General features: G+C 41.5%; 1 protein-coding gene across 1 annotated transcript in view; it reads right to left on the bottom strand.

The window, feature by feature from the left end:
• LOC129095522 (VPS10 domain-containing receptor SorCS1) overlaps positions 1-14,121 on the bottom strand; it is a 157,672-nt gene that overhangs the window by 26,733 nt on the left and 116,818 nt on the right. Inside the window, exons 7-14 of the mRNA XM_054603998.1 lie at positions 12,697-12,815; positions 12,395-12,484; positions 9,713-9,892; positions 6,326-6,472; positions 5,351-5,453; positions 2,460-2,536; positions 673-764; positions 211-318 (exon numbers count right to left, since the gene is read on the bottom strand). Of these exons, the coding sequence (XP_054459973.1) occupies positions 211-318; positions 673-764; positions 2,460-2,536; positions 5,351-5,453; positions 6,326-6,472; positions 9,713-9,892; positions 12,395-12,484; positions 12,697-12,815 (916 nt within the window). The remainder of the gene's footprint in view (positions 1-210; positions 319-672; positions 765-2,459; positions 2,537-5,350; positions 5,454-6,325; positions 6,473-9,712; positions 9,893-12,394; positions 12,485-12,696; positions 12,816-14,121) is intronic.

The following is a 14,121-nucleotide window of genomic DNA, read 5'->3' as shown; positions in this document are numbered from 1 at the left end:
GCAGGCTTAGATATAGATGCATGGGTTAAGGCAAATGAAAGCACAGAAACACACACACACACACACACACACACACACACACACACACACACACACACACACACACACACACACACACACACACACACACACACACACACACACACACACAGGCTATCTGCTGTTGCTTTGATTGATAGATTTCCACGTTGACAAATCTGTCTCACTCACGTCATGATGAGCGTTTCCTCCCCCGGCTCTCCCAGCACCCCGTCCACGAACAGAGGCGTGTTGGTGAAGCTGTACTTGTTCCACTGACGTCCTTCGTCAAAGCTCAACCTGGGAGCACAAACAGACGTTGCACACAGCACTGTTGCTGACTGGGAGCACCAGCTAACGACCCTGAGATTTGTCTTACAACTGTATTTCATATTCATGAGTGAGGCGCTCTGCTCAGTGAACACCCATCAGCAGAACTTCACTCATTATGGCCACAAACACAGAAATGTGAAATTGAACAACATTTGCAAAAGCAGATTTCTCCATGGCTACTAGGTTTCTAACTAGAATATAATCATCCCCCAGTTTGAAGACAGACTCACTTGCCTTTGTTTGACTAACCTAAGACTCAGAGCTTCCTCTGAGGGTATTAGTCATGGTGTGACAAATGGGGTGGCTGTCATAATGACTCACCACAGGTGTCGGATGGGAAGCGGAGTGTGTCTTATTGCGACTAAGGCTCCTCCTTGGTCGAGATACAGCAGTGCATACTCCTCGTCAAAGATCTGCAGGGACAGAAAAAAAGAGGGTGCTCGCTCTGCAGTGGCTTGTTTCCTGTGTGCATGTCCAACACCACCCACACTGTGGCATTCAAGTAAACCAAGTACAGCAAACAAACACCGTATACAACATGGTTAGAACTCGCTACATCAACCTCCAAAGTGTCATTGCCTTGTTTTATTAGAAACAAGCCACAAAAATGGAAAGGACCAGGATCCAGTGAGAACGGGGACTGAATCATATAACTCTTGAAATTTAGAAATTTGATTATCAACCTTAAAAAGCTCTGACTAGTGTATGAGGATTAAATGGCTATTTGATCCAATCAGGGAGAGTGAGTGAGGAGGAGATACTTTTAGTGATAGCAGGTCAGTCAGTTCATAGTGCTCCATATGTGGAGTGGCTGCCACTCAAATGATTATAAGGTGTAAGCCTGTAATATTAACAACATAACATATTTGCTGTACATGTTTGTATATTAGCTGGAAGCTGATCTCAGCCAACAACACTGAAATCAAAATGAATGTAACGGACATCCACAGACTTCTCTTGATGAAACTGAAATGTCTGTGACAAAAGATGACCCCCCCAACCCATGGGTCACTAAGGCCTGGAGAAACTCAAGGTAGGACTTGGGGTCACTCTTGGGGTCACTCAATGTTTTAATGAGCCCATCTTTGTGGGTTTTACGATCATTGACATTCCTGAGGACATAACTAAGCAACAACTTAAAGGAACCTTTCCTTGATATTCTAGTCCTAGTTGTAGTCAGCTCACCCCTCCCTGTCCTTTGTGTCTCTCACCCAGAACTCTAGTTTGTGCTGAAATGTTGAGATTACATAGATCTGTCTGTGTCATGATAACAATGTCTATCTATCTGTGTTGTGTGATTGTTTAATTCATTCTGTCTTTAGTCAGTCAGGTTTTATTCAGTGATTTATATCAAATATGGAAGAATGAAATAGACTATTTAAGTAGCTAGTATTAATTAGGTTAAATTAAATAATCAAGATATGTGTTAAGATGGGAATAGTTTTGCAAGTCCTTCTTTTGTTTCTTATGTATATGATATAATGGGACCCTGTACACCTTGAGAAGAACCCTGACATTAAGATTTAATTGATTTATGTCTATTTTTTATTGTTTCTAATTGGTGGCATCCAAATTTGAATATTATGTTGAATTCTGTCAGTTAAACTAATGGCTGTTTATGGTGTAAACTGAGCACCATCATTATTTTATACTAATTATTCAGTTTATTAATCATAATTTAATTATTCATAATTGTTACATATCCTGATCCTTATTTATTGCTACCAGCAACAACGCTACATTAACCACTGCTTAGAAATTAGTTATGTAAAAATACTGTACGTATGTTTATAAATATACTGTATATATCCGTGTTGTTTTTTGATCTGAGTACACTTTGTAATTACGAAATAGAAAACATGTAAGCAGCTCTTGCATGAATGTCCTCCAGTGGTTGTGATTGTTTTGTTACGACTAACAATGTCAATAATCTGACCGGTTAGATGTCTAACAACATCGGCACTCAAATGTCATCCGCCCAGATGTGAAGCTTAAAGGTGGATGTCGTTTACACAATTATTTTCGATTGCTGTTTTAACATTTTTGGGAAAATGAATATGCACAATAGTTGTAGTGTCAGACTAATTACATTCAAAAAGCATCCTCACCTGTCTCCATGTGTTTCCTGCATCCGAGGCGACGAACACACTGACATTGTTGGTGGTCAGCTCTGAGCCAATAGAGCCTGGAGGTGAGGAGGCAGACAGGCAGAGGCCGGATTACAGTAAGTGTCTGAGTGGATTATTACATAATGCAGACACAGGAAATGAATTTTATTTGAGATCAAATGAATCCCAAATCGTATAAAGAGCCTTCAGACCAGCAGTGGTAATACAGCAGGGGGCTTCAGCCTGCAGCTGCAGACCGGGACTGTAATTACAGGGCTCCAGAAGATCGACGGTGCAGTGCGACATTTGCCCAAACCCCTAAATTAACCAATAAATCCAGATTACTATATTCATCTTTCAGCATATTAAGACAAGCTTTCCAATGCTGCGCAGACTGCTGTAATTGCTTTAATTTAGCCTGTAATTGGTGCCAGGTGGTTAAACACAAGGCTGGAAGTACTTCACAGGCATGGTTGTCCCCTTGAAATAATTAGCTTTACAATCCCTACATTTAGAGAGTAACCTAACACCGGCTGAAAATCTCCATTTTGCTGACCTCCAGTGGGTAATGTTCTCACTTCACTGCTGTGGTGAAGCGGTACTGTGTGTATGTGCAACCCACCACAGGTGTATACTTTGAAGGTTGCTGTTAATGTACGCTATGAAGACCAACTGAAGTGTAATAACTTGAACATAGCCCCTTCACGTATTTAGAAGATGACAATTATCGCCTCGCCAACCAGGCATGTTTCAGTTCACATCCATGTCTGTCCAAAATCTCATCAATTCATCATTTTTTTATATTTATTATTTGTGTGAAAATGTCATAATTAGCATATGAATTCCCGAGAAAAAAATGTGTTTGTTCTTTGAAGAATAAAATGTAATTAGTTAATCCTCAAGTCCAGGTGGACAATTGTGCTAAATTTGAGGAAGTTTCTTCCAGACGTTCCTGAGATCGGGTTTACGAGAATGGACCGGACTGTACAGACTTACAGAAGGACGGACAGTCGGATAGATGGACGGACTGACAGACAACCTCAAAACATCCTACTGTCTGCAATCAGAAGCACACTGAGTGAGACACTGAACGTCGCTCTCTGGAGGCTTCACAGCAGCCCACAGCTCCTGACCTGATGCTGAGGATTTTCTTTGTCAGTCTGAAGGTGTGCGTTTGCAAACACCAACAGCACAGACGGCTTGGAATACTGAGTCCTAAGTACTATTTCTTTCGTTTAAATACCTTGTCCACCTTGTTGGTCAAGACCTGCAGCTTGCGGTCTGAACATTTCATTTTCCTTTTCTCTCTGCCATTGTTCTGCCTTCTGTGTTCTTGGCGCTAGGGCAACATGTATAATTTGCCACATGGATGATCGCAATCTGAATCAGTCAATTCTCAGCTCATCTTTATTGGTGTTTTTGCTCTGTAATATCTTCTGTGAAGCAGAGGTTGAGACGGGACAGATAGCCGCTGCAAATGATGCGCAATTCAAGGTGCTATCAGCTATGACCTGTGACCATTGTGAGTACAATGATACAATAAGCGATGGAAATGATGGTGAAAACTACCACAATTGGGCCCAGGTTGTAAAAAAACTGATTTTTTTTCTTTGCGAGCATCTCAAGTGGGAGGCAGAGCAACAATAAGACTTAGAAGTGTGGGTTATCTTACAAGGTTATTATACCACATTCCCTCTCGCTCTTTTTCGTTTTGGCCATTTCGAAGCTTGAATAATGACAGAGAAAGAGACAAAAATCAACATCCCTGAAACCTGTTTAATTCACACTGTTTCACAAAGGTCCAGACACCTAAGGCCTGTGCTGACGTGTTATTGACAGTGCCGGTCCATGCGGGAGTAAATATCACTGAGGTGTGAATTGACCTGAGGGGGCTGCTGATCTCATATTCCTCCATTTCTTTATTTTCTCTCTACTGAGTCTTTGCTTTCTCCCCGGTGTTCTCAGGAACAACAAGAGAGCATCGTTGTTCCCGAGGGCTGAAGCTAGAGGATTATATCGTGTTATGTTCTGTCATTTGCCCCTTTTCAAAGGTGAGGTGACACGTGCATGTTGTCAGATGCTTGTGGGAGTCGTACTCTGATGCTGAAAAGTGACAAACCTTTGGAAACAGAAGTAAAGAGCAAAAACCTGCAAACAGCCAAATGCAACTGCATAGAAGAATGCAGCATTGAGAGCTGCAGTGAAATATTGGCAGCATATCAGCGGTGAAATGTTCAGAGGCAAGAGTTGAGCTGAAAAAACCTTAAGCAAACGATAAAATACTACATTTGAACAGGATGCATTCTCTTGACATTCCTTTGGAGTTTGACTTTGCTCAATCTGTGGACATTCTTGAATAATAGTATAAAGCAACTGTGTTTTAATCCAATTCCATAAAGAATTGGCGGTTAGCTGGTGATCCTGATGACATTACTGTCTTTAAGAGGCTGTAGTGGACTCAGATTAAAGCTACTGACCACTTTTTAAATCTTGACAAATCTGTATATAATGACCTCTATGATTGTGACCTCTAAGATAATCACAGCCTCATTAAACAAGCTCCAGACGATGACAATGTGGGGGTTTCTGAGGCGTTTCCACAACAGAAGTTCTCGCCATCTAATTGCCGAAAAATGCAATTGTTGCAGAAATCTCCAAATGTCGAAAGTTATAGATATCAAAGGGTTGAAAAGTATAAAATCTGTGAGCGCCTGGTAGAGGTTCCATTCTATTAGTCAAAGATTACAACAAATGTTCATATCATAAAATGACTTTGTTATAAAGAAAACAAAACGCTCAGAAAGGGTTTCAACGAGTGGTGTGTTTTTTTACCTGCAAGGAGACTGAGAAAAGAGAAACATGTCACTCAAAAGAGATTCGCTCTCACTTACCTGAGGCTACAATGATCCCCGGCGCTGTGTCCCTGCTGGCTATGTTTCCAGATGTGTAGGGATTCGCAGACACGTGGAGATGGAGATGTAATGAACAGTATGGCTGCAGAGAGAAAAAAAATCACAAACTCAGTTATCAAAACTATTACAGCGAAGACTTTCAAAAGACGCTTCTGAATAAAACGGCTGTTGGATTCACAACCCTCCCAAGTCACGATTTTGATCACAAACACCATTTCCCCATTGGCTGGTTTCAACATTAATTTTGATTGGGTTAACCTTTGCCGACACGATTCTCATTACGACCCGGCAAAATGCCAGTAGTGCAGGCCATGTTGTGACGGGCTGTTTAGAGGTTTATTAAAACTCTGACATTTCCTGACAAATGACTGTATAATATGGATAGAAGGCGAGGCATGCCACAGAATCAATAATTGCTTCATCAAAAAAAAGGTGAGTACTATCAAGTCATGTTATGTGAAGATGTGCAGCAGAGACACCGTCATCTTAGTCTGGATTCTTCTCATTCAGGCACACACAATGGTATAGAAGAGGGAAATGGCAGTGGGTGGGCTTCACCGGCAAAACACCACATCCGTGGTTTAAAAGATGTGCAGTCAGATGCTTTGCTCTGAACGTCCAACCTTGGCCTTTGAGTGAAAGCTGGACTAGACTATGAGAAGCAACTTTCAAGGTCTTTCCGGGAGAACGAAATGTCTGCTTTCCTCTCTGACATCTCTTTGTCTTTGTTTCTTAAATGAGAGGTCAGCTTATTGGACTGAATCAAAATGGCTGACCTTTCAGCTCAGCAGCCTCAGAGCACTCAGCTTTGACGGCCGCTGCTCTTTCTGAGCTCGGCCTCTCATTGCTGCTGGGATCAGTCAACTCCTGTCAAGGGCTCCCTTTGATGGAAGCGCACACAGATAAGACCATGTATGGACGCAGCAGAACGCTTGCAGATACGAAGACACTCACTAGCACACAGTGAATGCTGTTGCCCCGCAGGTCTTTGCTCGGCGCCTGCAGTAACCTCCAGTCTCTGCCTCTGTTGTAGGTGATGTGCGTCTTCACTTGGTTATCCGTCTTTCTGTTTGCTAGGAACATCCCCTTTATTCCCGCTACCTGGGGAGTCAGAAAGAGAACAGCTCACAACTGCAAAAGAAAACAGATGCACTCTCAACACGTGTCCAGAAGATTGGATTATTATATTTCCACATCTCCAAGTCACGTTGAAGAAAATGTATGCAATGCCTGAAAAGCAAATCACCTGCCCTGGGGCCATGCAGCCACGCACGCTTACCTCTTCCGTATTCCCAACAAAACCAAACACTTAGTGGGAAATGATTGACTGTCTGGGGACTTTTGAGTCATCAGTGTGTGCCTGAAATGAATCTGACTCCTTGTTGGAGGCCCCTAGGAGTAGCTCAGGGAAACTGAAAAGGGTCAGTGACATTTACATCAGGCAATGAAAGTAACAACTTTAGTAATTGACAGATTCATTCATTCTCCCCTTGGAGGAGAGATTTACCATATCCTCGATTTTGGGTGGCGACCCCAATCAAGGCAGCAGATTTGATTATATTGCCGAGGCCACAGCAAGACACCTGCAGCATCATCAACAGCTTTAATTATCCCATTCAGAGATATAGTTTGGGCTGCTGTTTGGTGCTGCTATGGTTTTAAAAGTTGTACCTGCAAGCCTCAACATTAGCCCCGAGCACACTTCTTTTTCGTTTTGGATTAGGTACATTTTGAAAAGTTATATCTGCAGTTATTCATCAAGAAAGAAATAATCTCAGCCTCCCAAAAATCTATATCCCTGGCACAATCCCCTCTTGCCTTTGTTGATGTCAGCACTTTGAAGCTGCTTCATATTCACACAATGTGCTCTGAAGACTGTTGGCCTACAGCAGCAGGGGCTGTTTCCAAAATGACAAAACATCATCTCTGCCTCCTAGCTCTAAAATATTGATCAGTGTTCATAATAAACTTGTGGGCTGAGCTCTCATCAAGCAGGCCTTTATTTCACACCGTTACCTAAAAAGGGAAAAAAAATGGACAAAATGAATACTGCAGACTTGGGGGTGGAGTGGGGTAGAGGGTAGATCTCATGTTCAGCATACCAATGGAAAACTAAAGCAGAGTCAATTGTCCACACCAGGCCCAGACCAGACCCGCAGAGTGAACTCTGAACAAATGAGTTCAGAGCTCCTGAATTCAAAACACACCTTTAATATGTTGACATCATTCTGCAGGAGACAGGATGTAAACCAGACAGGGTCACTAACAGGTATACAAAGACCCCCCCCCCCCCCCCTGCTTATCAAAGGATCAGACAAATAGCACACACACAACCTAGTAAGCTGTGCAACATTAGAAATCCATACAGATGGGACCAAAACAGTGCAGAACAATAGCAGAAAACAATCATAACTCCAAAATCCAATCACTTTTAGATAAAGAAGTAATCAATCTAGCAGCAAACAACATAATCAGACAAACTGCAATCTGAAAATAACCATAAATATACCACGAATAAAAAACAACTGATTTGATGCAGACTGTAGAAATATTAGGAACAAACTAATCGCCATAAATTCGCCAATTGGCCAATTCCTCATGTTGGGATAGATCCAAACATGAGGATTTGGCCGAGAAAAAACAGTGACTCATAGAGGACTCTTTTAAACACTTTAACATGTTCAAATCTATGCAAACACAGAGCAATCACACATTCATGAGAAGTTGTAAACTGGCTACAAAGCACAATCAAAATCCACTAGACTTCCCAATTACAGAGCAAGAGCTCCTTAAGAAACTACAGGCCCTGGAATCTGTAAACTCCCCAGCTGCAGGACTAATAAAGGATTATCTTATCTTATCTTATCTTATCTAAAAAAACAGATGTGGACCTGACGGAATCATGAACAAAATGCTCAAACCCATGAACAAGCTATATTAAACTATAGACTATATTAAAACTAATTACTTTATTTCAGGGTGTAGGTTATTTTCCTGACGTCTGGATGCATAGACTCATAACCCCAGTCTGCACAAATGAGACAAATGTGACCCTAATAATGACTGAGGCGTCTGTGTGAACAGTAATGTGGGGAAGGTGTTTCTATGGAATCATAAACGCCACACTTCTGAACTTCCTTAGCAAGCACAATGTCTTCAGTAGAAGCCAAATTGGATTTACTCCAAAACTTCACACAACTGATCATATTTACACCATACATACCCTGATTGATACGTGCACCAAAATAAAACCAAACTGTAGCCTTGTTTCATTGACTTCTAGAAGCTTTTTAATTCTATTTGGCATACAGGACTGTTCTACAAAGTTAGTTAAAAGTTGTGCAGCGGCTAAAGCATAAATATTATTAAATTTATCTATCCTGGCAATAGGTGCAGCATACACATGTGAAAAATATAGAACTGCCCTGCCCTCTTCAATATTTATATAAATGAATCGACTACTGTAATAGAAAAGTACCCTATCCCCGGTTTATGTCTCCATTATCAGCCTTATTTTTGTAGACAACCTGCTGCTGCTGCCCCCCCACAGCAGAGCCTGGACCTGCTGGAGCAAGTTCAGCAAGTTCTACCAAAGTTCTCCATTGGTTAAAAAATTGCTAAAACTCATTGAGTGTGTTATTTCGCTAATTGCACTTTATGGCAGCGAGCTGTTGGGTCCACATTCAGAACATGCTACTCAATGGAATAGACACCACTTTGAGACCCTGCATGCAGAGTCCTGTAAGATTATCCTACATGTCAAGATGACAACTAAAAAGAATGCACACAGGGCCAATATCCACTTTAAAATAAAAACACAAAGAAAACTATGTTCTATGAATCTTGGATGACCGCTAGAGGCAGTGCTTAACACTGAATGTCTTCCGTCCGAAAGTTCGATATGGCATTAGCAGTGATGCAGGGGTTGTACCGGACTGTTGTGGTGAAAAGGAAGATGAGCAGGAAGGCAAAGCTCTCTATTTTACGTTCCGACCCTCACCTATGGCTAGGAACTTTTAGTAGTGACCAAATAGAGAGATAGGCTGAGGAACTTAGACATCTGGGGGGAGCTCGGAGGAGTGACGCTGCTCTTTCATATTGAAAAGGGCCAGCTGAGGTGGTACAGACATCTGATCATGGTGCCTCTCTTTAGAAGACGTCCAACCGATAAGAGGCCCTGTTGTAGCACATGATGGAGGGATTAAATATCTCATGTCTGGGTCCCCCATGAAGAGCTGAATAATGTAGAGAGGGACGTGTAGAATACCCTGCTTAGCCTGCTGCCCCGCTGCAGATAAGCGGAGGAAGGAAGGAAGGAAGGACGGAGGGATGGATGTTTACCTCGTAGAGGTCGACCATGACGTTGCCCTCGGGGCCCATGCTGCTGACCACATTCTCCAGAGCCAGGGTGTAGTAGACCCCCGACGTGTCCGACACATACAGGTTGTAGGTTTCGTTCTGGTTCCACTCCTGTACCGCTGCAACCACTCGGTTTTCATCCGTACTGATCACATGCAGGTCCTGACAGAGAGGCAAAGTTGACACCAGTATGATACACAATACATAACCTAGTAACCGTAATTCATATTTCTTCTCAATGTTCATTTTAATCCTGTTTTTGTTTTTAGGTGCAGGCTGTGTGACTTTTATCTGCGACCAGCAGCTCCGTAACTCCCTCGGTCGGCCCAAAACGTAGTGCCATCATTCGGCAGCCACTAGGAGTCTGCAATTTAGCACAGAGGTATGTGTGTGGGTACGGCTGGGTGATTTTGCTTCTTGATAATATCACTCTTTTAAGTCTAACCTGGTTATACAATATATATCTCATTATTTTTATATTGATTCATTCGATTGCTAATCTGAAAACTGGAGGGGCGTTCTGTCATTTTGAAGTCAGATTGTTCTTTCAGATGTATTCATTATTACGTTTGACTAACTATTCAAACAATTGAAATCAGGATTTTCTCTGAAATACAGTTTGCAGTCGGTTATATTTAAATTATCATTTGATTTATTATTTCATATTTTTTATTAATCAATTACTTTATTAACTTATTATTGACAGCAGACTCACTGACTTATTGAATGAATGTGAAATTGCCAATCACATTTGACTTAAGGTCGCTTTTTGTCAGTGTATGGTAGCTTTTGTTTTGAAGTAGGCTCTTACACACTTTTACCTTAAAGTCTAGTATATAAGCGTACCACCAAACGTGGGAGCCAGTTGGACCCTCTGTTTTGAAGTGGAGGCTGTCTTCTCCTGAACTCAACCTCCCTCCATCCCTTCCCCCCCGATACAGAAACACACGGCCCGTACGCTGACCATGCTCACACACACTCACCAAGAAGAGCGTGTGTGTTTGGGAGGAAGAGAGCCGCGGGAAAGCCGAAACACCAAAAAGAGTCTCATGCCGGCAGCTTAAAAGAATTACGTGACAAATTATAGTTTTTGTTTGCGATATAGTCATTGACTAAATCCCACATAGAACAAGCCACAGTACATCGAGTGAAGTCAATATATTGGCCATCCCATGGACAAACATGATACGTTGCCCGTTGACTCTTGTGGAAGTCATCATTGCACTCAGCAGTGTAATAAGAAGAGTTTCTTGTTTTGAAGTAATATGTTGATTGTATATATGATGAGAACATTTATTGTTCAATAATTAAATATCATTATCACATGATATCATGCTATGAGATAAACAGAATTTCATTAAAACGAGACTTCAAGATTTATTTTTTCAGCGGGATAATGAGTAGAATGCTTATTTCTTTCTATATAATTTTCAATGTACAATTCATTATTACAGATAAAAGGCAATAAAATGTTTCTAAATGTATTGATTCTAAAATTAATAGAACATAAGGGTTTGAATTTGGTCATTACAATCAAATCATGATTATGTCTCAATAAGAAATACACAAACGTTTACATTGTATAGTGTTTTTCAAATCTTGCTGGGTTTAATCATATTCCATAATCAGAATTGTTACATTCTCTGTATTCCCCTATTTTAATAAGAGGATACTAGAATCATTATCACTACGTCAGGCTTATTGGGCAGAGATTATGCAGCAGAGGCCATGCTGTTTGGCTGTGTGCTTCATCTACCTCTGGCTGTGCCAATAACACCTTACAATGAGCTGACAGCAACCGGGACGCCCAGGGCTTGATTGAATAAAACATTTTAATTGTCAATGGGGATGTGACAAGCGGGGCCATGCGCACACGGAGCAGCACGGAATAACAATTGTAAAAAACACTGTGAGTTGCTTGTGGCCTTGATTTGCCCATAAATAACAAAGATAGAGTGTCACGCAGAGCCAGCGATGAACTGACGCCTTACTGCATCTCTAGCCCACATAGCAAACAGAGCTGAAAGCATATTATGGGCTTTTGCATGAAGAAAAAACTACAAAACCACAAACTGAAGCACTACCAACTCAATTTGAAAATGTGTCTCATATGGTATCATTGGCTCATGATAAGATATGAATTCTTACCAAGGATCAGTTTGTTATTTGTTAATCACACATTTAGAATGTAATCAGCCGACTGATGAGGCGTTATCAGTGGTTATCACCCTTCTAATGCTTCAGACGGTGAACTGAAAGAACACAGCTTTAGGTTCAGTCAACAAAACTACTTAGTTACATTTAGCAAAAGACTGTGGTTTGGGTTCAAATTAAGTACGCTTGTTACTTAACTTATGTTACATTAGTTAAGTAGGTGATTTGTGTTACAAAAGTACTGTAAAATAAGTCAACTTTTGGTTTCACATGACTCATAAACAGCTGTTCCCTGGGTGAAAGTCCTGTGTTTGTATGACCCATCCATCTACCCAACATCGTCCAAACACAGACTTTGTCCCTCTTTAAAATACATCACCTGACTTCCTCCTTCGATCCCGTCATAATGACTACCATTCAATCAGCTGATAACATTCGAAGCAGGTAGTTCATCATCAAGATTTGTGCGTATCTGTTACTTGAATTTGAATCCGGCGGTATAACTGTTACCTTGGGCAGTGTGTACTTGGGCAGCTTCATTGGTGTGAAGACATCCCTTTTAGCAGAAACATAGTAGATTGGCTTCCCTGCGGCTGACACCTTAAGGTGAAGAAATGGTTGAGTGAAAACATTTTGGAGACAAGTAAAATAAAAAACAGACCAAGCATTTTTCAACACTACGGGGACACATACAGCTGCACTGATAGCACTTCTCTGAGAATGACCTTGAAACAGTTCCTACAAATTCCCTTGCTTTCTGCCTCACACACAGCTCCAATGTTTTTTACTGAGCAAACTGAACGATTACGTACCTGGACAAACACATACTCATCTTGCACCACCAGAGAATTGGGGTCAATGTAGCCGGGGAACGGTTTGCCCTTGTTGGCATCCGTGCAGTTCTGCAGCTTGCAGGTGACATACAGCGCTTCTGCTCTCACGCACAAAGACACACACATACATGGCATCAGCGATGGTATTAGCCAATGAAGAAAAGGCAGCCTTCATCCATCGCCAAGCGGCCTTCTTTGGCTTCCTGCATTATCGTGTCAATAAAGTGGTCCCAGTCGAAGAGGGAGAGTCAGGTGACCACAGAGGCCGATTGCTTTCTTTGTCTCCAATCGCGGTGTCGGCAGAGAGCCTGACCCCCCGTGTTAGCCTCGGCCAAATATGTCAGCTTCTTTCACAAGCTTATGATCAATAGTCTCTAGCTGTGTGACCGTAATATCTGAGACGGCTGATGTTTGTAATGTGTGTTTGTATGATTGGCTATTCTTTACTGTGTTTGGCCTCAAAAACAGTGTTCGGAAAGAAAGGTGCCACGTACACTTTAGGAACAAGGGGGGGGGGGACATGCATGTAAATAAACAGAAGCCTGTATTACTAATGAATGAGTATTGAGTAACGCATAACATTTTGTAGCCTTAACATCAAGTTGATACACCCCCTGATGACATCCTCATGACATCATCAGGTCCAATCCGGCGCTTCCTCTCTCTCCTGACCCACTTCCACAGCTTTGTGTTCGTCATGGAACACGCTTGTGCAAAAGTTCTTCCATGCGACAACCTGTCCAAATATGTTCTCTTAAACTGCTTTAACATCCTAAAAGTTACCATGTGTTTAGGATCAAATGTTTAGGAAAATGGTAGACTTGCTATTTGACTGTAAAGTGTTGCATATGTATAGAGACTGTTACAAAAAGCAAGCAGCTCATGAACATTTAAGTTGACCATTAGAAGATGTTTACGAAAAAAAAGAAATGGCACCAAAGAAGCTTGAGCGTTTTATTTCACTCCATAGGTTTAGGTTTCTGCTTCTGAAAGATGCTGATATGAAACCATGGTTGCCAAAAGTTCTGTCACTTTCTGTTTCCGCCGGAGATATGGAAGCTTGTCCTGAAGCTTGCTGCTGTATTTATACTCTGCTTCATTCAGCTGTGAGTGTTCGTAGTCACACTCAGAGAACAGAGTTCTCCGTCAGTGCCTGGGAGGGTGGAGGGGTCGGATTGGAATCGGGATATCAGTGGAATTCCAATCTATAACATATTCAAATTTATCATTTTTATAGAAAATAAATGATTTTGATGAGTTTAAATTGACAGATTATGTCAAATAGATAATGAAATAAGGCAATTATGGAGGAAAAAGAACTCAAAAGTGATTTCCCAAGGACTCTGATACCAGACTAAGTAAGCAAATCAAATCAAATACTATAGACAACCCATATTATCACAG

The sequence above is a fragment of the Anoplopoma fimbria genome, chromosome 9, assembly GCF_027596085.1.
Source record: "Anoplopoma fimbria isolate UVic2021 breed Golden Eagle Sablefish chromosome 9, Afim_UVic_2022, whole genome shotgun sequence".
Taxonomy (NCBI): domain Eukaryota; kingdom Metazoa; phylum Chordata; class Actinopteri; order Perciformes; family Anoplopomatidae; genus Anoplopoma; species Anoplopoma fimbria.
The sequence above is the reverse complement of the archived record's forward strand: the minus strand, read 5'-3'. Positions and strand labels throughout refer to the sequence as shown.